The sequence below is a fragment of the Leucoraja erinacea genome, unplaced genomic scaffold (assembly GCF_028641065.1).
Source record: "Leucoraja erinacea ecotype New England unplaced genomic scaffold, Leri_hhj_1 Leri_386S, whole genome shotgun sequence".
Classification (NCBI taxonomy): Eukaryota; Metazoa; Chordata; class Chondrichthyes; order Rajiformes; family Rajidae; genus Leucoraja; species Leucoraja erinaceus.
The window spans coordinates 12,571-36,500 of NW_026576287.1; the positions used below are offsets into that span (position 1 = coordinate 12,571).

General features: G+C 49.7%; 1 protein-coding gene across 2 annotated transcripts in view; it reads right to left on the reverse strand.

Annotated features, from left to right (window-relative positions):
• Nucleotides 1-693: 693 nt before the first annotated feature.
• The window catches only part of LOC129693675 (protein phosphatase inhibitor 2-like), a 47,770-nt gene continuing 24,533 nt past the window's right edge, over nucleotides 694-23,930 (reverse strand). Inside the window, exons 6-7 of one of the 2 annotated variants that reach the window (XM_055630458.1) lie at nucleotides 22,387-22,443; nucleotides 694-1,810 (exon numbers count right to left, since the gene is read on the reverse strand). In XM_055630458.1, the coding sequence (XP_055486433.1) occupies nucleotides 1,704-1,810; nucleotides 22,387-22,443 (164 nt within the window). In that variant the 3' untranslated portion in view covers nucleotides 694-1,703. Of the gene's footprint in view, nucleotides 1,811-4,911; nucleotides 5,181-22,386; nucleotides 22,444-23,930 lie in introns of those variants that run through there. The other variant, XM_055630460.1, reaches the window with a different exon arrangement.

Consider the following 23,930-nt stretch of genomic DNA (forward strand, 5'->3'; position numbering starts at 1 on the left):
AGCACATACCTGGACTGTCCTCGCAGTCGAAATGTCAACGTAGCTGCTACTCCTTGTTTTTGGTTTAGAGATACAGCGTGGAAATAGGCCCTTCAGCCCATCAGCTACAAGCCAACCAGCGATCCCCGCACACTAACATAACACCATCCGACTACACAATACGGACAATTTACCCTGTTGTCAAATACTTCAACTCCACCTCCCATTCCCACACTGACCTTTCTGTCCTGGGCCTCCTCCACTGTCAGAGTCACTCATGCACTCCAGCACAAATTGGAGGACCAGCACCTCATATGCACTCAGGCAGCTTACACCCCAGCGGTATGAGCATTGACTTCTCTAACTACAAGTAAGCATTGCATCCCTCTCTCTCTCTCTCTCTCTCTCTCTCCTCCCCCCCCCCCCCCCCCCCCAGTCTTCACACTAGTTTGAGTTTCACTTTTGGTGTAACTCCTTATCACCTGCCCCCCACAGCCAACAATGGAGCATTGTGGGCTCCGCCTTTCCGTGATCACCGCTGCTTCTTGCATGTTTCCCGTTCATTTGCCCAACATCTCCCCGTCTGAAGAAGGGCATCGACTCGAAACGTCACCCGTTCCTTTTCTTTCCCAGAGATGGTGCCCGACCCGCTGAGTTACTCCTTGCTTTTTGCATCTGCCATCAGTTGAATATCCACTTTGGTGGCAAAAACAGGAAAGTAGATTATTATCTGAATGGTGGCCGATTAGGAAAAGGGGAGATGCAACGAGACCTGGGTGTCATGGTACACCAGTCATTAAAAGTAGGCATGCAGGTGCAGCAGGCAGTGAAGAAGGCGAATGGTATGTTAGCTTTCATAGCAAAAGGATTTGAGTATAGGAGCAGGGAGGTTCTACTGCAGTTGTACAGGGTCTTGGTAAGACCACACCTGGAGTATTGCGTACAGTTTTGGTCTCCTAATCTGAGGAAAGACATTCTTGCCATAGAGGGAGTACAGAGAAGGTTCACCAGACTGATTCCTGGGATGTCAGGACTTTCATATGAAGAAAGACTGGATAGACTCGGTTTGTACTCGCTAGAATTTAGAAGATTGAGGGGGGATCTTATAGAAACTTACAAAATTCTTAAGGGGTTGGACAGGCTAGATGCAGGAAGATTGTTCCCGATGTTAGGGAAGTCCAGAACAAGGGGTCACAGTTTAAGGATAAGGGGGAAATCTTTTAGGACCGAGATGAGGAAAACATTTTTCGCACACAGAGAGTGGTGAATCTGTGGAATTCTCTGCCGCAGAAGGTAGTTGAGGCCACACAGTTCATTGGCTATATTTAAGAGGGAGTTAGATGTGGCCCTTGTGGCTAAAGGGATCAGGGGGTATGGAGAGAAGGCAGGGATGGGATACTGAGTTGGATGATCAGCCGTGATCATATTGAATGGTGGTGCAGGCTCGAAGGGCCGAATGGCCTCTACTCCTGCACCTAATTTCTATGTAATAGAGTGATACGGCGTGGAAACAGGCCCTTCGGCCCAACTTGCCCACACCGGCCAACATGTCCCCGCTACACTAGTCCCACCTGCCTGTATTTGGTCCATATCCCTCCAAACTTGTCCTATCCGTGCAGCTGTCTAAGTTCAGCCGGTTTTAAGTACATGAATCTATGCTGGATTTAAGTAAGTCCCACCATCTATTTGTTTAAACTTTATTGAAGCATCCACTATATTGCAGTTCATTCCGTGGACCAGTACCACAGACTGATAGCCAAAGCAGCATAGATTAAGACTCCGACGGTCAAGACGACACTGACAGTCAGAACCAGGTTGAGTCTGGTGTTACCTGGAAGGTACAAGAATTGCGTTACATCTCCTGAATCTTTAACATGACGATTAAGGCAACACGGCAGCGCAGCAGGTAGAGCTGCTGCCTTACAGCGCTGGAGACCTTCTAGTCAGAGGGTGGTGAATCTGAGCGGGCTGTGGAGGCCACATCAATGGGTAATTTTATGGCGGAGATAGATAGGTTCTTCGTTAGTACGGGTGCCAGCGGAGAAGGCAGGAGAATGGGGTTGAGAGGGAGAGATAGATCAGCCGTGATTGAATGGCGGAGTAGACTTGATGGGCCGAATGGCCTTCTTCTGCTCCTATCACTTATGAATAATCCCCTGTGACCACGTGGGTTTTCTCCGGGTGCTCTGGTTTCCTCCCACAAACGTACAGGTTTGTAGGTTAATTGGGTGGAAATAAATTGGAAATTGTCCCCGGTGTGTAGGATAGTACTGGTGTGCGATGATCGCTGGTCGGCGCGGACTCGGTGGGCCGAAGGGCCTGTTTCCAGGCTGTATGTCTGAAGTCTAAAGTAGAGCACCCGGAGAAAACACACGCGGGCCACAGGGAGATCGTGCAAACTCCACACACGCACACGCAAATACATACACACACACACACATATGCAAATACATACACACGTGTAAATGTACACACACACACACCACACCACAATCTGGTTTGGGAACTGCTCTGCCCAGGACAAGAAGGCTCTGCAGAGAGTAGTGCGTTCGGCCGAAAGCACTATGGGAAGTACACTCACCCCTCTGCAGGAACTATTAACATCAGAAGGTGCAACTCCAGAACCAGCAACATTATGGGGGACCCCTTCCACCCCAGCAACGGACTGTTCCAGCTGCTACGGTCAGGCAAATGTCTCCGCTGTCTAATAGAGAGGAAGGGGAGTTTCTTCCCAGAGGCCAATAGGAATGTAAACCCTTACCTCACCTGGGACTAACCTACTGTTGGGTTGTGTCTTTTTAAAATTGCTGGGGGGTTTTTCTCTCAACAAATATGATTCTGTTCTATCCTGTTTTGTAGTGTTTTTGCACAATCTGCAAGCATTGCCACTTTTCATTTCACTGCACATCTCGTATGCGTGTGTGACAAATAAACGTGACTTGACTTGACACACACACACAGACACACACACACTCAACCTCCCGAGGCCAGGATCGAACCTGGGTCTCTGGCACGGCAAATGCTGCCCAAGGGTTTCTGAGGAATTCAGTCTTGAACCCTTCCACTGTGCAATATTGTCTTGATTTGGAAGTTGAGATATTTGGGTGTCATGGTGGTGCAGCGGGTAGAGCTGCTGCCTCTCAGCGCCAGGGAACCCGGCATGATCCTTACTACGGGTGCTGTCTGTATGGAGTTTGTACGTTCTCCTCGTGACCTCGTGGGTTTTCTCCGGGTGCCCCCACACTCCAAAGACGTACAGTACAGGTTTGTAGGTTAAATGGCTTCGATAAGACTGTAAATTTGCCCCAGTGTGTGTTGGATAGTGGTAGTGGATCGCTGGTCATTGCAGACTCGGTGGGCTGAAGGGCCTGTTTCCGCACGGTATCTCTAAACTCTCAAGCCTAACGAACGAGCTCCCGGTGGCGTTAGTTGAGACGGGGACTATCGCAACGTTTAAGAAACAGCTAGATAGGTACATGGATAGGGCAGGTTTAGAGGGATATGGCCCAACTGCAGTGGCAGGTGAGACTAGTGTAGATGGGACATGGTGGGCAGAAAGGGCTCGTTTCCATGCTGTATCACTCTAAGGCTATGCTTCTTTACAACAAAACTAGAACTTGCCTAAAACCAACATGATCTTGAACCAATCGACACAACCCTAATCCTACCTCAACCACAGAACACTATGGACTTCCGGCACTAACTCGGAGTTGCTTTCTCTTCTAAGTATGTTTTAGAACTAAAGCCTTGAGGGTTTTCTTACACAATAGACAATAGGTGCAGGAGTCGGCCATTTGAGCCAGAACCGCCATTCAATGTGATCACGGCTGATCATCCCCAATCAGTACCCCGTTCCTGCCTTCTCCCCTGACTCCGCTATCTTTAAGAGCCCTATCCAACTCTCTCTTGAAAGCATCCAGAGAACCGGCCTCCACCGCCCTCTGAGGCAGAGAATTCCACAGACTCACAACTCTCTGTGAGAAAAAGTGTTTCCTCGTCTCCGTTCTAAATGGCTTAAACCCCTTATTCTTAAACTGTGTGTGTGTGGCCCCTGGTTCTGGACTCCCCCAACATCGGGAACATGTTTCCTGCCTCCAGCGTGTCCAAACCCTTAACAATCTTATCTGTTCCAATAAGATATCCTCTCATACTTCTAAACCCCAGAGTGTACAAGCCCAGCCGCTCCATTCTCTCAGCATATGACAGTCCCACCATCCCGGGAATTAACCTGGTGAACCTACGCTGCGCTCCCTCAATAGCAAGAATGTCCTTCCTCAAATTAGGATGTAGAAAACCTACACAGTCTCCATTTTGCTAGAACCGTATGTGATTTATGTTTTAATGTGTGTTGGTTTGAGTCTATTTGCCTGTGACCTGTATCTCACTGTACTGGAGCAGGTGACAATAAACTTGTGCAGGGTGGAACAGCAAGTGCTGGTTTATACCGAAGATAGACACAAAGTGCTGGAGTATCCGACACACTGGGGGACAATATACAAGTTACAGAAGCCAATTAACCTACAAACCTGAAAAGAGACACATAACGCTGGAGTAACTCAGCGGGACAGGCGGCATTCTCTGGAGAGAAGGAATGGGTGACGTTCTGGGTCGAAACCCGAAACCCGAAATGCTACCCGTTCCTTCTCTCCAGAGATGCCGCCTGTCCCGCTGAGTTACTCCAGCATTCAGTGTCTTATCATCGGCGTAAACCAGCCACTGCAGTTCCTTCCTACACAACCGACGGACCCGAACGTCTTTGGAGGGTGGGAGGCAACCGGGGCACCTGGAGAAAACCCACACGGTCGCGGGGAGAGAACGTGCAAACGATCGGTCAGGAGGGGCCAACGCGCGCCGCCCGAGGGGACTCTGCCGCGGTTGCTAGGCGTTTGTGGCCTACTTACAAAGGCTTCAACTCAGGTCGAGGCACAAGGTTCTGATGCTCACTTTATTGAACACTAATGATAACACAAACCATTCCAAAAACTCACAGTATTTACAACATCCTTAAATATCAGTAAAACATTTATAAATGGCAGTCTCTATTGTCAGGCCGTCAAATTAATGGGACTCAACGTCTGAGATAAGGCGGCAGCTCAACTAATCCAGGAGACAGTGACTTTGTGTGGGCGCTAACATGTGCAAATCTTGGGAGCCTAGAAAATGCTGCCTCTCCTCATGAGGGCTGGGGTCTCGGAGGAATTCTGCAGAAGAGAGAAAGCAAATCAGATCTATGAGGAACCGCACAAAAAAAAAACAATTTCATTTTCAACGTCCTGGGCGATTTTACCCTCTCCTCCATCCTCTCTTCCCCTCACCCCTCTCTATCTCTCTCTCTCTCTTCAGTTACGAAGGTTGGTGGGATGGCTGGGGTGGGGTGGGGGTGGGGAGAGTGGGTGAATTGCAGGGGGTTTTTTAGCGGGTGACCAAGATGCCCGGCTCCAAAGGGGCGATCCGGGAAAAAAAATCGGGGATTCTCTGTAGAAATCGCGGCAGGTTTAACATCGAACGTAGATCAGGAGCAGGACCTTCGGCCCACAACATTCATGCCAGGTTAATCTAATCTCCTCTGATACATATCCACGTGCCCGTCTAAAATTCTCTTAAACGCCACCTCCACCACCACCCCCTGCCAGCGTGTTCCAGGCACCCACCACCCTCTGTGCAAAAAAATTCACCTTTCCTCCTCTGACCTTAAAGCCATGCCCTCTGGTCTTTGACATTTCCACCCTGAGAAAAGGTTCTGACTATCTACCCTCTCTCTACATCTCTTGTAATTCTAAACACTTCTACCAGGTCTCCCCTCCACTTCTGACACTCTACAGACAACAATCCAAGTTTGTTCAACCTCTCCTTGCAGCTCATCCCCGCTAATCCAGGCAGTTGCTGAGTTACTCCAGCACTTTTCGTAGACCAGCTTCTGCGGTTCCCTGCGAAAACATTCTGATGGACCTCCTAGCCACCCTCTGCAAGGCCTCCACATCCTTCCAGCCGTGGGGGGAGCGGAACTCCAAACGCAGTCTAATCAAACGCCTCAGAGATCTGCCACATGACATCCAGAGTCTATATACTCAACGCCTCGACTGATGAAGGCAAGCACACCATCCGCCTTCTCTACAGCTCTGTCCACTTGTGTTGCCACTGTCAGGGAATTAGTGCAAGGTTAGAAAGTCAAGGACTGAAGGGTCCCGACCTGAAACGTCACCAGAGATGTTGCCTGACCCGCTGAGTTACTCCAGCACTTAGTGTCTTTTTTTTTAGAAAATAGACTCCCTGACGGCATGGAGGGCAGTTGGGTGTGACATTCCTGGGATGCCCCTCCTGTAGTTCCCTAATTTTACCCCAGGGAGTCAAGGGTGGCACATTGGCGCAGCGGTAGAGCTGCTGCCTCTCAGGGCCCAGAGACCCGGGTTCGATCCTGGCTAGGGGCGCTGTCTGTATACGGAGTTTGTACGTTTTCCCTGCGTGGGTTTTGTCCAAGATCTTTGGATTCCTCCCACACTCCAAAGACGTGCAGGTTTATAGGTTAATTGGCTGGGTATAAGTGTAAGATTGTCCCTAGCGTGTGTAGGATAATGTTCGTGTGTGGGGATCGCTGGTCGGCGCGGCCTGTTTCCGCGCTGCATCTCTAAACTAAATTCCTATTGTCCTCGATGTAAAGACATTGCTTCGCAAGAGGGACAAGAGGCGCAAATGGGGGAGCTTTGTGAACAGGGATGTAACGCTGAGGCTCTATTAGGCGCTGGTCAGGTGGCATGTGGAGTATCGTGAGCAGTTTTGGGCCCCGTATCTGAGGAAGGATGTGCCGGCTCTGGAGGGAGGGTCCAAATGATCCCAGGAATGAGTGGGTTAACATATGATGAGCGTTTGACGGCACTGGGCCTGTACTCGCTGGAGTTTAGAAGGATGAGGGGGAGACCTCATCGAAACTTACTGAATAATGAAAGGCCCGGATGGTGAGAAGATTGGGCTTAAGGTGGGAGAGGGGGCAGAGAGAGAGTGTGGGCAGGAACTGCAGATGCTGGTTTACACCGAAGATGGACACAAAAAGCTGGAGTAACGCAACGGGTCAGGCAGCATCTCTGGAGGAAAGGAATGGATGACGTTTCGAGTCGAGACCCTTCTTCAGATGGAAAGTCAGGGGGGGGGGGGGGGAAACAAGAGTCATGAAAAGGTACAGAGAACTAATGAATAAAAGGTATGAACATTGTAGGGCAAATCAGAGCTAGCAACGATGATCAAGTATAGGTGGAGCCCACAATGGTCCATCGTTGGCTGTGGAGAATGTGTAACGAGTGGATACAAACAATGAAACTAGTAGGATGACTAAGGTGGGGGAGGGAAGGAGAGAGAGGGGATGCAAGGGTGACTTGGTGAGAGACATCATGAGTCATACCACTGGGCTGTAAGCTGCACAAGCGGAATATGAGGTGCTGTTCCTCCAATTTGTGTGGGGCCTCACTCTGACAGTGGAGGAAGGAGGCCCAGGACAGAGAGAGTCATACAAATGGTACATCTGATCCCTGGCTCCTGGATGGCCACATGGTCTCAGGTCAGGCGAGGGTCGCTCTGAGCAACATCATCCGTTCCTGCAAATCCATGAGTACACGAGGGAAGAACGAGAGGGGACAGGAGCGGGAGTAGGCCATTCGGCCCCGCCAGCCTACCCCACCATTCAATATGCTGACGACTGATCTAACGCGTGACTGGGGTTCGATCCTGACCTCGGGTGCTGTGTGTGTGTGTGTGTGTTTGTGCGCGCATGTGGTGTGTTTGTGTCTGTGAGTGCACGTATGATGTGCGTGTGCATATATTTGTGTGTGTATCTGTGTGTGTGAGTATATATATATATTTGTGTGTGTGTGTGCGTGTGTGTATGTATGTGTGTGTGTGTGTATGTATATGTGTGTATCTGTGTTTTTGTATCTGTGTGTGTGTGTATGTCTGTATTTGTGTGTGTGCATGTGCATATATTTGTGTATCTGTGTGTGTATGTCTGTATGTGTGTGTGTGCATGTGCATATATTTGTGTATCTGTGTGTGTGTATGTCTGTATTTGTGTGTGTGCATGTGCATATATTTGTGTGTGTGTGTGTGTGTGTGTGTGTATGTCTGTATTTGTGTGTGTGCATGTGCATATATTTTGTGTGTGTGTATGTCTGTATTTGTGTGTGTGTGTGTCTGTATTTGTGTGTGTGTGTGTGTGTGTGTGTGTGTGTGTGTGTGTGTGTGTGTGTGTGTGTATATATGTGTGTATGTTTGTGTGTGTGTGTGTGTATGTATGTGTGTGTGTGTGTGTGTATATATATATTTGTGTGTGTGTGTGTGTGTGTGTGTGTGTGTGTGTGTATATATATTTGTGTGTGTGTGTGCGTGTGTCTGTATTTGTGTGTGTGCATGTGCATATATTTGTGTGTGTGTGTGTGTGTCTCTATTTGTGTGTGTGTGTGTGAGTGTACATGTGTCTGTGTGGAGTTTGCACGTTCTCCCTGTGACCATGTGTGTTTCCTCCGGGTGCTCCGGTTTCCTCCCGCACTCCAAAGACGTTCGGGGTGTGCAGGTCAATCGGCCCTCTGTACATTGCCCCCCTAGAGTGTAGGGAGTGGATGAGACAGTGGGATTAACGTAGAACTAGTGTGAACGGGTGATCGATGATCGGTGCGGACTCGAAGGGCCAGTGTCCTTGCTGTATCAATTAATTTCAATCCATCAATGTTGTCCTTGGCTCCTGTTCTCCTGTGCCAGCTTCCCGACGCCCACAATCGTTCTAATATTTATCTATCTCTACCTTTAATATACCAAGATGATCCAGCCTAATAATCATAGTAGTATGTTAGAGGTGGTAACATGAACACAGATTCCAGAGATATATCACTCTCTACGAAAATCTGTTTTAAATGAACCTTCCCTGACCCTCTCCCCCCCCCTTCCCTTTCTACTCTGTCCCCTCAGGGTCCTTTTACATAGAACAGTACATCACAAGAACAGGCCATTCGGCCCACAATGTCTGTGCCGAACTTGATGCCAAGACCATTTCTTATCTATCTGTGCATAACCCTGCATATCCATGTGTCTATCCAAATGCCTCTTAAACGCCACTATCGTATCTGCCTCCACCACCACCTCTGGCAGCGTTCCAGGTACGCACCCCCCTCTGTGTAAAAAAAACCTGCCCCACACATCCCCCTTAAAATTTGCCCCTCTCAACTTAAAGTTGCGCCCCCTCTGGTATCTGATTTTTTTCTATCCTGGGAAAAAGATTCTGACTCTCATAATTGTATAGACTTCTATCAGGTCTCTCTCCCCCCCCCCCCCCCCCCCCCCCCCGACCTCCGGCGTTCTGGAGAAAATAATCCTAGTCTGTCCCACCTCTCCCTGTAGCTAATGCCCTGTAATCCGGGCAGCATCCTGGTAAACCTTCTCTGCACCCTCTCCAAAGCCTCCACCATCCATTCTGCAATGGGGGTGACCAGAACTGCGCGCAATACTCAAAATGATCAGCCAAGATTAAATGGCGGAGTAGACTTGATGGGCAGAATGGCCTAATTCTGCTCCTATCAATTATGAACTTATGACTTTGACCCCACGATCTCTCATGTACATCAATGCCATTACCTGCACATCTTGGCCCTAACATTCAATTACAATGGTCGAATGTAAGGGAAAGTTTATAGTCAGTTGCCAAGATTTCACAATCTCTCTGCATCCCATTGCATGTCTGAGGAAGGGTCTCGACCCGAAACGGCACCTATTCCTTCGCTCCATAGATGCTGCCTCGCCTGCTGAGTTTCTCCAGCATTTTTGTCTACATCCCATTGCAGAATCACAACAACCTCTCTAAGAAGGGTCTGGATCCGAAACGTCACCCATTCCTTCTCTCCAGAGACGCTGCCTGTCCCGCTGAGTTACTCCAGCACTCTGTGTCTTCCTCTTCACTGAATATCGTTCCGCCTATTTTTGAACAAATCAGCATGTTTGGAAACGGTGTATTTTGTTCCTTCCTGCAGGTCCTTGATAGAAACAGCAAACAATCGGGGGTCCAGGAACCAATCCATGGGGTAATTCACCAGTCACATCCACCAGCTTGCAAAGGGACCCGTTTATTCCAGCTCAGCGTGGCGGCCATTTTGTGTGTGGCCATCTTGACCTCACGGCTAGGTCTTGGTGGAGTGAAGCCTCCTTCTTCTCTTCACTCAGTCACTCCCTCACCTTACTACGGGGAAGGGGACGGGGGCAATTGGTGGAAATGTAGTCATAGAGTGACACAGCATAGATACAGGCCCTTCGGCCCAACTTGTCCCATCTACACTAGTCCCACCTGCCCACGTTCAGCGCATATCCCTCCAAACCTGTCCTATCCAAACATGCGCTTGCCTGTTTCTTAAACGTTGGGATAGTCCCAGCCTCAACTACCTCCTCCGGCAGCTCGTTCACTGCCATAGGCCAAAGCGACTGGTCGAAAGAGGCCATTCGCTCCTTCAACTCGAGCCTAGCCCATGAGATTGAGCCGTGAATCCAAGCTCATTGCATCACACCACCCTGAGTTGTCCACCCCGACCCAGGCCGTGACTAGGCCAACTCTATCCTGTGGGTGGTCTCAGTGAGAGTCCAAGGTGAGAACTTCAACGGCAACGTTGGCAACTCCATTGACCAGCTTACAGATCCTTCAACTGCGATGGGTCAAGAATTTAATTTCCCTCCTTGGGTTTAGTTGTGTCATCTCCAAAATTCCATAAGTTCATAAGATGTTGGAGAAGAATCAGGCCACTCAGCCCATCAGGTCCACTCTGCCATTCAATCATGGCTGATCTATCTCTCCCTCTCAACCCCATTCTCCTGCCTTCTCCCCATAACCCGACACCCATACTAACCAAGAATCTGTCAATCTGCACCTAAAAAATATCCACTGACTTGGCCTCCACAGCCTTCTCTGGCAAAGAATTCCACAGATTCACCACCTTGTGAAATTCCTCCTCATCTCCTTCCTAAAGGAACGTCCTTTAATTCTGAGGCTGTGCCCTCTGGTCCTAGACTCTGCCACTAGTGGAAACATCCTCTCCACATCCGCTCTATCCAGGCCTTTCACTATTGGGTAAAGTTTCAATGAGGTCCTCCCTCATCCTTCTAAACTCCAGCGAGTACAGGCCCAGCGGCGTCAAACGCTCGTCATATGTTAACCTAATCATCCCTGGGATCATTCTCGTAAAGCCAATTGATGAATGGGTTCCTCAATTTTGGCTCCAATAAGCCATTGGCTCAGAAAAAACAGGCAGGACTGGACTGCATGGTGGCGCAGCGGTAGAGTCGCTGCCTCACAGCGCCAGAGACCCGGGTTCGATCCTGACCACGGGCGCTCTCTGAATGTTTGCATGTTCTCCCCGTGACTCAGTGGGTTTACTCCAGGTGCTCCGGCCTCCGGTTGCCTCCCACACTCCAAAGACGTGCATGTTTGTAGGTTAATTGGCTTCTGTAAATTGTCCCCTAGTGTGTAGGATACCAGTGGAAATGTGTGATGGCTGGCTAGCGCTAACTCAGTGGGCCGTTGGGCCTTTTTCCACGCTGTATCTCTAAAGTAAACTAAAAAAGGTTCTTGTTAAGACTCGTTACGTGTTAAACCATTCATTGTGCTCCCCTGGACATGGAATAACGTCTCAACCTCAGACTAGCTATAATCAGACTTGCACTAAACTTTATTCATGTTATTCCCTTTATATAGACAACAGACAATAGGTGCAGGAGTAGGCCATTCGACCCTTCGGGCCAGCATTGCCATTCAATGTGATCATGGCTGATCATCCCCAATCAGTACCTCGTTCCTGCCTTCTCCCCATATCCCTTGACTCCATTATCTTTAAGCCCTTGAAAGCATCCAGAGAACTGGCATCCACCGCCCACTGAGGCAGAGAATTCCACAGACTCACCACTCTCTGTGAGAAAAAGTGTTTCCTCGTCTCCGTTCTAAACGGCTTACCCCTTATTCTTAAAACTGTGGCCCCTGGTTCTGGTCGACCCCAACATCGGGAACACGTTTCCTGCCTCTAGCGTGTCCAAACCCTTAACAATCTTATATGTTTCAATAAGATCCCCTCTCAGCCTTCTAAACTCCAGAGTGTACAAGCCCAGCCGCTCCATTCTTTCAGCATATGACAGTCCCGCCATCCCGGGAATTAACCTTGTAAACCTACGCTGCACTCCCTCAATAGGAAGAATGTCCTTCCTCAAATTAGGGGACCAAAACTGCACACAATACTCCAGGTGTGGTCTCGTTAGGGCCCTGTACAACTGCAGAAGGACCTCTTTGCTCCTATACTTGACTCCTCTTGTTATAAAGGCCAATATGCCATTCGCTTTCTTCACTGCCTGCTGTACCTGCATGCTTACTTTCATGAACTGATGAACCCCTAGATGCCGGTGTACTTCCCCTTTTCCCAATTTGACGCCATTTAGATAATAATCTGCCTTCCTGTTTTTGCTACCAAAGTGGATAACCTCACATTTATCCGCATTAAACTTCATCTGCCATGCATCTGCCCGCTCCCCCAACCTGTCCAGGTCACCCGGCATTCTCGTTGCATCCTCCTCACAGTTCACACTGCCACCTAGCTTTGTGTCATCTGCAAATTTGCTAATGTTACTTTGAGAATCCCTTCATGCAAATGATTGATGATCATGCGTCTATCTGTACACTGTGGTCGGCACAATTGTAATCATGTATTGTCTTTCTGCTGACTGGTTAGCACGCAACAAAAGCTTTTCACTGTACCTCGGTACACGTGACAGTCGACTGAACTGGGAGGATTTACAAGAATGCCGTCAGGACTCGACGGCCTGAGCTACAGGTCAGACAGGCAAGGACTGTCTCATCCTCTTTGCAGCGCAGGAGGATGAGGGGTGATCTTACAAAGGTGTATAAAATCATGAAGGGTATTGATAGCGTGGATAGCATGGTGTCTTGTATCCAGAGTAGAGGAATCAAGAAACTAGCGGGAGACGGGAAAGACTTAATAGGCACCTGAGGGGCAACTTTTTCACTCAGATAAAGGGCCTGTCCCACTTTCATGACCTAATTCACAACCTTTTTTTACACATGGACATTTTTCATCGTGTTAGAATAAACGCCCCGACCTACTTGATGCCACAAGTACCTACAACTAACATCACGGCCTGCTACCACCTGCCTATGACCCCATGACGACCAAAGATCCTATAGCGGAGCAAGATGGACCACTCCTGCTAAATGCAATGGGCTGACGTGTAGTACGCAACGCAGCGGAACGTGGGACTTTTTTTTCATCCATTTCAGTAACCCGACCCGATTTTGGGTATCCCTCTCGTAGTGTAATCAACGTTGCGGCGGAACAGTTTGTGTTAATAAATCATAATTCTGAAAATGAGGAGAAGATTTTTACCAAATAACTTTGATTTTTACGAGGATGTTTCCGTAACCGGCTTCCGTCTCCGCGCTAGTACCTTTGCTCCGCGGTGATGGGATCTTTGGTGCCTAGACGGAAGCCGGTTACGGAAATGGGGCCGAAAATCACCCACGAATCTGCCCATGACCGTACGACGTCCTTTTTGTCGAGTGGGCTATCTTGCTCGCTATAGGATCTTTGGTGATGACCACGCTGTGGTGACGACCATGCCTCTCATAATTTTATATAGGTCTATCACTTCTCCCCTCAACCTCCAACACCACTAGATGGCAACCTAGAATTCTGGCTCATTCGTTTCATAAGGGATATACTAGATAAATTCGAGCAATCATTAAAAATTTAATAGGAACCTGAGGGGCAACCTTTACACACAAGTTGGTGGGTGTATGGAGCGAGCTGCCGGAGGAGGTAGTTGAGGCAGGGGCTGTGCCGACATTTAAAAGACATTTGGACAGGTACATGAATAGGACAGGTTTCGAGGGATATGGGCCAAACGCAGGCAGCAGGGACTTGTGTAGATGGCTGGTATGGGCAAGTTGGGCCGAAGGGACTGTCTCAATGGTGTATGACTCTAAATTAGAAACATAGAAATTAGGTGCAGGAGTAGGTCATTCGGCCCTTCGAGCCTGCACCGCCATTCAATATGATCATGGCTGATCATCCAACTCAGTATCCCGTACCTGCCTTCTCTCCATACCCTCTGATCTCCTTAGCCACAAGGGCCACATGTAACTCCCTCTTAAATATAGCCAATGAACTGGCCTCAACTACCCTCTGTGTCAGAGAGTTCCAGAGATTCACCACTCTCTGATTGTCATATAGTAGTTTAGAAGATGCACTTTTAGTTCAGTTTAGTTTAGATACTACGTGGCAACAGTCCCTTCGGCCCACCGAGTCTGTGCCGACCAGCGATCCCTGCACGCTAGCACTATCCTACACACTAGGGATAACTTGCAATTTTTATCGATGCCAATTAACCTACAAACCTGCACCTCTTTGGCATGTGGATGGAAACCGGAGTACCCGGAGAAAACCCACGCGGTCACGGGCTTGTTACTGTGCTGTATCTGTATATTTAGACTTTAGAGATACAGACTTTAGCGAAAACAGGCCCTTCGGCCCACTGAATCCAACAATCACCCTGTAAGCTAGAACCATCCTACACACACTGGGGACAATTTACAATTTTACCGAAGCAAATTAACCAAAAAACCGGAGAAAACCCACGCAGGTCACAGAGAGAGTGTACAAACTTCGTGCAGGCAGCACCTGTAGTCGGGATCGAACATGGGTCTCTTGCGCTGTGAGGCAGCAGCTCCACCCGCTGCGCCACCGTGCCCCCCCACTTACTACCAATCACAGAAAGCAAACCCAACTGGGATGTCCCAACCTTTGCCATGGCAACAGGCATCAGTATAAGAGGGAGCCTTGGAAAGCAATTCTGGAGAAAACTAGGCCACAAGTTACAGAATAAGGCCTTTCGGCCCATCGAGTCTACTCCTACATTCAATCATGGCTGATCTAGCTCTCCTTCCTAACCCCATTCTCCTGCCTTCTCCCCATAACCCCCGACCCGTACTAATCAAGAATCTATCTCCGCCTTAAAAATATCCATTGACTTGGCCTCCACCGCCATCTGTAGCAATGAATTCCACAGATTCACCACCCTGACTAAAGAAATTCTCCCTCATCTCCTTCCTAAAAGTACATCTAGGGGACATAGTTGCAGAATAAGGGGGGGCTCTTTTAAAACTGAGATGAGGAAGAACTTCTTCACCCAGAGGGTGGTTAATTTATGGAATTCACTGCCCCAGGGAGCAGTGGAAGCAGAAACTTTAAATATATTTAAGACTAAAATAGATGGTTTTTTAGCTGCCAAGGGGATAAGGGGCTACGGGGAGAGGGCAGGGATATGGACCTAGGTATGGTTAGTATAGTAAGACCTGAGTGATCTCCTGGACAAGTGTCGATCGCCTAGATTGGGGTCGGAGAGGAATTTCCCGGATTTTTTTTCCCGAATTGGACCTGGGTTTTTATCCGGTTTTTTGCCTCCCCCAGGAGATCACGAGGTTCTTGGGGTGGAGAGGGGTGATAGCGGTATAAAGGGGAGGGTAGTGTCTTGTGTTCTGTGTCTTGTGTCTACTGTTTGTGGGTAAGTGTGTCTGTTTAGTGTTCAGCCATGAGCGAATGGCGGTGCGGGCTCGATGGACCTGGTGGTCTGCTCTCGCACCTACTTTCTATGTTTCTATGTTTCTATCCTTTTATTCTGAGGCTGTGCCCTCTGGTCCTAGACTCTCCCACTAGTGGAAACATCCTCTCCACATCCACTCTATCCAGGGCTTTTCACTATTCGGTAAGTTTCAATGAGGTCCCCCCTCATTCTTCTAAACTCCAGCGAGCACTGGCCCAGTGCCGTCAGATGCTCATCATCACTCATCCCCGAGATAGTACTCGTAAACCTCTCTGGATTGAGCAGTGCCTATGTGGAGCCCCAGCATTACATCCCTGTTTTAGTATTCTATTGCGGGTTGAAGGGCCTGTTCCTGTGCAGTTCTGTGCTGTGTTAACTAAAATGGCGATGGGAAGTTTCAGTCTGGGAGGAGGAAACAGGAGGGGAGTTGGAATTACCTGCGGGGGAAGTCGGCAGTGACGGTATCCCACACCCAGTCGGCCCACGGAGGGCCGGTAGGCAGACCGGCTGCGGGAGGGAGCGCACAGCCTGAAATGTTGCCATGACAACGGGCCTTCATGGTCAGGTCAGCCAGCACCGCCATGATCACATTGAATGCCGGTGCTGGCTCGAAGGGCCGAATGACCTACTCCTGCCCTTATTGTCCACTGTCTAAGAACCCTGCACTTAGAACAACTGGGACTTGAAAATGGCAACTGTGTACCGTCTCAGTGCACTAATGCTCTACGAAGATAGGCACAAAATACTGGAGTAACTCAGCGGGACAGGCAGCATCTCTGGAGAGAAGGAATGGGAGACATCTTCTTCAGACTCAGGGGATTGGGAGACGTATAGATGCGGAAGGGTAAGGTGTGAAAAGGACAGATCAAAGCAGACGATGGTAGAGGAAAATGTGGAACGGTTCATTGTTGGCTGAGGGGTAGACGGGCATACAGACAGTAAAATTAATCCGGAGGAATTAGTCGGAGAACTAGGGTGCGGGAAGGGCGGAAAGCAAGGGTTACTTGAAGTTAGAGAAGTCAACGTTCATACCGCTGGGGTGTAAGCTGCCCAAGCGAAATATGAGGTGCTCTTCCTCCAATTTGTGCGCTGGGCCTCACTCTGACAGTGGAGGAGGCCCAGGACAGAAAGGTCATGTGGGAATGGGAAGGGGAGTCCAAGTGTTTAGCAACCGGGAGATCAGGTAGGGGAAATTGCTGTTTTTGCTGACCCTAACCTTTACTCCGCCCCTCCCCCCCCCCCCGCCTCCTACCTCACTCCACCTCCCTCCCCCCCCCCCCCCCCCCCCCCTCCCTCTGTCAGGGTCCCAGCCCAAAACGTCGCCCGTTCATCTCCCTCCCCAAACGCTCCCTGACCCGCTGAGTTTCCCCAGCACCTTGCTTTGTTGTCCTAGAATCCGTTATTTCTTGTGCCTCCTTAAAACCTTTATTTGGGGGTGTAAGTAAGACAAGGCCAACACTAGATGCTGGGGGTGTGTGTCGTCTACGAGACATATAATCCCTGTCACCCCAACATCTCATTCAATTGTCTATCAGTGTCTGTGTATGTGTCTGTGTGTCTATATATGTGTGAAGTAATGTGAATCTGTGTATGTGTCTGTGTGTGTGTCACACATATGTGTGTGTGTGTCTGTGTCTGTGCTTCTATGTATATGTGTGTGTGTGTGTGTCTGTGTCTATGTATGTGTGTGTGTGTGTGTGTGTCTATATATGCGTGAAGTGATGTGAATCTGTATGTGTCTGTATGTGCATCTATGTATGTGTGTGTGTCTATGTATGTGTGTGTGTATGTGTGTCTATATATGCGTGAAGTAATGTGAATCTGTGTGTGCGTGTGTGTGTGCGTCTATGCATGTGTGTTGGTCTGTGTGTGTGTCTATGTACGTGCGTGTGTGTGTGTGTGCCTGCCTAGGTATGTGTGTGTGTGTGTCTATGCATGTGTGTGGGTCTGTGTGTGTGTGTAGGTATGTGTGTGTGTGTGTGTGTAGGTGTGTGTGTGTGTGTGTGTCTATGTATGTGTATCTGTGTGTGAATGTGTATCTGTGCGTGTGTCTGTGTGGAGTTTGCACGTTCTCCCTGCGACCTCGTGGGTTTCTTCCGGGTGCTGCGGTTTCCTTCCACATCCCAAAGACGTGCAGGTTGGGGGGGTGTAATTGGCCGCTGGGAATTGTCTCTAGTGGGGTGGGGGGGGGGGGGGGGGGGGGGGGTTGTAGAATCTGGTGGGGTGAGTGGGCGGTGATTGATGAGAGTTTGGGAAAGAGAATTATAAATTGAGTCGGGGTTGGACACGGATTTAATGGGTCAGTTTCCGTGCTGTTTCTCTCCACAAGAAATCACCCCAAACCCCTCCCCGCACCCTGCTATCTTTTGGTGGTAAATTTTAAAAAAATTTAAATCTAAATAAACATTTTTCAAAGAAAAAAATATAGACAATAGACAATAGGTGCAGGAGTAGGCCCTTCGGCCCTTCGAGCCAGCACCGCCATTCATTGTGATCATGGCTGATCGTCCTAAATCAATAACCCGTGCCTGCCTTCTCCCCATTCTGGAGCATAATGCGGGAACTGCCCATGACCATGGAGGCGACTCCCCGGCAACCATCCACGACCATGTGGCGACTGCAGTCTCCTGCAGTCACCTAAAAAATCGCCTAAGTGGGACAGGGCCATTAGTGTGCAGGGCCGAATGGCCTGCTGGTTCCACAATTTGCATCCCTGAACTATATAATGAACTGAACTGAACTGAACCGGTCTCACGGTGACCACCCTCCCTCCGTACCATCTCCTGGCTCTGCCTCTCATCTCTCTCACTTGGCACTGGCAGCTCTAATGATCACAGCGGGCAGCAGCATCTGCCTATCTTCCTGGTCATGGACGTGAAGCAAACCTTGGCGGCTCAGTCCTGCTGCTCATCCGAGGCTGCGGCATTGACAGATAGTGTCAAGGTCAGCCCATCACATCCTCCCCCACCCCGAACACGCCTCCTACATCCCCCCCCCCCCGAACACTCTAGGTCTCTCCGTCCAGTTTCACACACAGAAAGGCCACAAAGTGCTGGAAAGGATGCAGCAGAATTGTGCCATCGAGTCCACTCCGCCATTCGATCCCGGCTGATCCTAAGAGCAAGGAGGTCCTACTGCTGTTGTACGGGGCCCTGGTGAGACCACACCTGGAGTATTGTATGCAGTTGCGGTCCCCTAATTTGAGGAAGGACATTCTTGCTATTGAGGGAGTGCAGCGTAGGTTTACAAGGTTAATTCCCGGGATGGCGGGACTGTCATATGCTGAGAGAATGGAGCGGCTGGGCTTGTATTCACTGGAATTTAGAACAATGAGAGGGGATCTTATTGAAACATATAGGATTATTAAGGATTTGGACACGCTAGAGGAATGTTCCCGATGGAGCGAAGGAAATAGGCAACGTTTCGGGTTTCAGCCCGAAACGTTGCCTATTTCCTTCGCTCCATAGATGCTGCTGCACCCGCTGAGCTTCTCCAGCTTTTTTGTGTGCCTTCGATTTTCCAGCATCTGCAGTTCCTTCTTAAACAACATGTTACCGATGTTGGGGGAGTCCAGAGTCAGGGGGCCACAGTTTAAGAATATGGTGTAGGCCATTTAGAACAGAGACGAGGAAACACTTTTTCACGCAGAGAGTGGTGAGTCTGTGGAATTCTCTGCCTCAGAGGTCGGTTCTCCAGATACTTTCAAGAGACAGCTAGATAGGGCTCTTAAAGATAGGGGAGTCAGGGAATATGGGGAGAAGACAGGAACGAGGTACTGATTGGGGATGATCAGCCATGATCATATTGAATGGCGGTGCTGGCTCGAATGGTCGACTCCTGCACCTATTGTCTATTGTCTACAACTGGTAAGGAAGCTTGTTTTCATTTCTGTATAGAGTCACAGTGGAACACTTGCGCCCCCTACCGCGAGTAGCGTCGACACGTTGCAGCAATGGGAGGCTTACGATGGCCTTGGAATAATAGCTGAATGGCCTACTCCTGCACCTATTGTCTATTGTAACTCTAAAACACGGAACTTGGAACAGGACAGCAAAGAAGCAGGCCCTCAATGTCTGTGCAGAAAGTAAAGTCGGGGGACGGGACCCAACGGGTCCTCACTTCGATCACTAGATCCTCACTTGGTCTAGTCCCTTTACCCCTCTCACCTTAAACCTATGAGTTGGTTTGGAAAAGTGGTTCAGGTGAGATGGGTTGGTTGGTAGGGAGATGGGGTGGGAGGTGGAGTGGGGTGGGCGGGTAGGGGGAAGGGTCGCAAGTATCACACTGTATCACTCTATGACTCGAACATGGATAGTTAATTGGTCACAGGAGCAGAATTAGGCCGACAGGTCTACTCCGCCATTCAATCATGGCTGATGTATCGTTCTCCTGCCATCTTCCTGTAACCTCTGACATCCTTACTAATCAAGAATCTCTCAATCTCTGCCATATAGCTATTGACGGCCTCCCCCGCCCCCTGTGGCAATGAATCCCACAGATTCACCACAAAGAAATTTCTCCTCATCTCCTTTTATTCTGAGGCTGTTGCATCTGGTCCTAGACTCTCCCACTAGTGGAAACATCCTCTCCACATCCACTTTATCCAGGCCTTTCACCATTCGGTGGGTTTCAATGAGATCCCCCTTCCCCCTCATCCTTTTAAACTCCAGCTAGTACAGGCTCAGCGCCGACAAACGCTAATCATATCAAATGGTGGAGGCCATGTCAATGGATATTTTTAAGGCGGAGATGGGCAGATTCTTAATTAGTACGGGTACATATATGGACGGGAAAAGAAAGTGGAGGGAAAGATTTACGAGGATGTTGCCAGGACTAGAGAGTCGGAGCTACAGGGAGAGGTTGAGCAGGCTGGGACTCTATTCCTTGGAGTGCAGGAGGAGTGAGGGGCGATCTTATAGAGGTGCATAAAATCATGAGAGGAATAGATCGGGTGGATGCACAGATTCTCTTGCCCAGAGTAGGGGAATCAAGGACCAGAGGACATAGGTTTAAGGTGAAGGGGGAAAAGATTTAATAGGAATCTGAGGGGTAACTTTTTCACACAAAGGGTGGTGGGTGTATGGAACGAGCTGCCGGAGGAGGTAGTTGAGGCTGGGACTATCCCAACGTTTAAGAAACAGTTAGACAGGTACATGGATAGGACATGTTTAGAGGGATATGGAACAAGCACAGGCAGGTGGGACTAGTGTAGCTGGGACATGTTGGCCGGTATGGGCAAGTTGGGCCGAAGGGCCTGCTTCCATGCTGTATCAATCTATGACTTTTGGAGTGGAGTAAAACGGGATGAAGAGAGGCCAGGCGATTTAGGGAAGAAACTACTTGACTTTAGATGTTACAGACACAGCACAGAAACAGGCCCTTCGGCCAGCCGAGTCCGCGCCGACCAACGATCACCCCAGGCTCTAGAACTATCCTACACACACACACACACACTAGGGACAATTTACAACTGTTACCGAAGCCAATTACCTACAAACCTGCACGTCTTTGGTGTGTGGGTGGAAACCGGAGCAGCCGGAGAAAAAAGGCTTAGAAAGGAAAAATATGTTAGTCAGTTGAAGACTATTGACATCTAGGCATTCATGCCACATGGTGTTCATTCTTAGTTTAGATACAGCGTGGAAACAGGCCCTTCGGCCCACCGAGTCCACGTCGACCAGCGATCACCCGTTCACACTAGTTCTACGTTATCCTGTTTTAGCATCCTGCACACTAGGCCCCAATTTACAGAAGCCAATTGACCTACAAAGCCGCACGCGGTCACAGGGAGAACGTGCAAACTCCACACACAGATGAGCACCCGTAGTCAGGATGGAAGCCGGGTCCCTGATCTATGCTGCATTTGTCCTGGGTGTGTGTGTGGTGTGTGTGTGTGTGTGTGTGTGTGTGTGTGTGTGTGTGTGTGTGTGTGTGTGTGTGTGTGTGTGTGTGTGTGTGTGTGTGTGTGTGTGTGTGTGTGTGTGCGTGTGCGTGCGTGCGTGCGTGCGTGGTGTGTGTGTGTGTGTGCGTGTGTGTGCGCGTGTGTATGTGGAGGGTGCTTTGTTGTTCCCCTCTTGTTCCTAACTTGGGAGAGAAAGAGATAAAGAGGGGGCTACACTAGGTGTCCAGCCCGTGATGTCCCAGTGCTGGGGGGGTGTGTGTGTGATTGTGTGAGTGCGTTTGTGACGGGATTGTGTAGAGGGAGGTTTAAGGGCCTGTCCTACTTTTTCGGCAACTTGCCGGCACCCGTCTTAGGTCGCAGCGGGTCGCCAAAAAATTTCAAACATTTCGAAAATCCAGCGGCGACCAGAACAAGGTGCGACTCTTTGGGCGACTACTCACGGCCATACAGGCTTCACCCTGTGACATGTCACCAGGGTGTCGCCTGTATGGTCGTGAGTCGTCTCCTCAGTCGCCCAAAGAGTCGTAGCGTCTTTCTGGATTTTCACCATGTTTGAAAATCTTCGGCGACCTGTAACAACCTATGACGGGTGCCGGCAGAGAAAAGTTGCGTAAGTGGGACAGGCCCTTTACTCTGTGTCTAACTGTGTCTAACTCTATGTGTGTGTGTGTATATTGTGTGTGTGTGTGAGTGTGAGTGTATGGGTGTGTGTGTGTGTGAGTGTGTGTGTGTGTGTGTGTGTGTGTGTGTGTGTGTGTGTGTGTGTGTGTGTGTGTGTGTGTGTGTGTGTGTGTGTGTGTGTGTGTGTGTGTGTGTGTGTGTGTGTGAGACGGGCCGGTGTTAGAGGGAGCTTTAGCTGGTAACTAGTCCATGCTATACCTGACCTGGGTAAATCTGCTGATCATCTTGCTCCCTGTACTTATACCCCTCATCGTGTACGGCTGGGGAGAAAAATCATAGCATAAGCATAAATTAGATAATTGAAATACACTTCATATTATCCTGGGATGAATTGTCTGCTGGTCAGCTGTTTCTGAAGTACAAAGGCTGATGTAGGAGGGGGTGAGATCTTGCAGGTCCTGGTTTCCAGGGGGGAATTTTGGTACGACACATTTTTAATGCTTGTTTGCTGTGAATTTGGTGAATTAAAGTTGTACCTGCTCCCACCCCCCGAACGCCAGCTAGCTCTACCTGGTCCCAGAGAAAGGTGGCAGCCCATGGCATCTTGGAACCAGGTGTGGGCGAGGGTAGCTTTTGGAGCCCAGCCAAGTCTCATCGGTTGTTGGCATGGGCGGGTCAGGATTGAGATCAGTAAACCCACCCCCTCTCCCAATGCCGCCCCCTTTCCTCTCCCCTGGTCTGTGAGAGGGGGGGCGAGAGTGGGCAAGTGGGGGGGGTGGGACAGGAAGGGGGATGAAAAAAATGTCGTAAAACTATCGGGTCATCGCAAGAGCCCAGCGAGATGGGAGTTGGGGGGGGGGGGGAGGGGAGGGGGGGGGCGAAGAAGGAAGAAAAAGAGAGACGAGGGGATGGGGGAGAGAGAGAGAGAGAGAGAGCAGAGGGAAGTGAGAAAGAGGCAGAGAGAGAGAGAGACGCGGAGGGCCAGACCGCCGGCTACGGGGGTCACGATCGTCCCGCCAACGGAGGGCTCGAGGTCCCCGACCGACCGCGGGAGAACAAAGAACGGAAGAGATTTGAACTTTTATTTTGCCTTCCATCACAGTGAGGAATGTGGAGGAGTCAATGTGGTGGATGTTTATGTTAAAATGTGTTTTGTGTGATCTGTTGCTTTTTATCTGTACGACTGAACTACGCAAATGAAATTCCTCGTATGTTGCAAAACATACTTGGAGAGAAGGGGAGAGCAAGAGAGAGAGAGAGAGAGAAAGAGGGGTAAGGAAAGGAAGGGAAAAAAGAGGGGGTAGAGAGAGGGGGGGGTTGAAGAAAGGGAGAGGTGGGTGGTAGCGAGAGAGAGTGTGGGAGAGACAGGGAGAGGGGAGAGAAATAAAGAGGGTGGGGAGAGAGGGAGGAGGGGGTGGGAGAGAGAGAGAGATAGATGGGGGGGAGAAAGAGATGGGTGGTAGATAGAGAAAGAGGTGTGGGAGAGAGAGGAAGGGGGAGAGAGAGAGTGAGAGGGGAGAGGGAAAGAGGGTGGGAGAGGGAGAGATAGATGGGGGAGATGGGAGGGAGAGAGAGAGATGGGGGGAGAGAAAGAGAGGGAGATAGAGATTGGGGGAGAGGAGAGAGATGGGGGGGAGAGAGAGATGGGGGGGAGAGATAGATATAGATGGAGGGGGCAGAGAGAGAGAGATGGGGGGAGAGAGAGAGATGGAGGGAGATAGAGATGGGGGGAGACAGAGAGATAGAAGTGGGGCGAGACAGAGATAGATGGGGGAGAGAGAGATATAGATGGAGTGGGGCAGAGAGA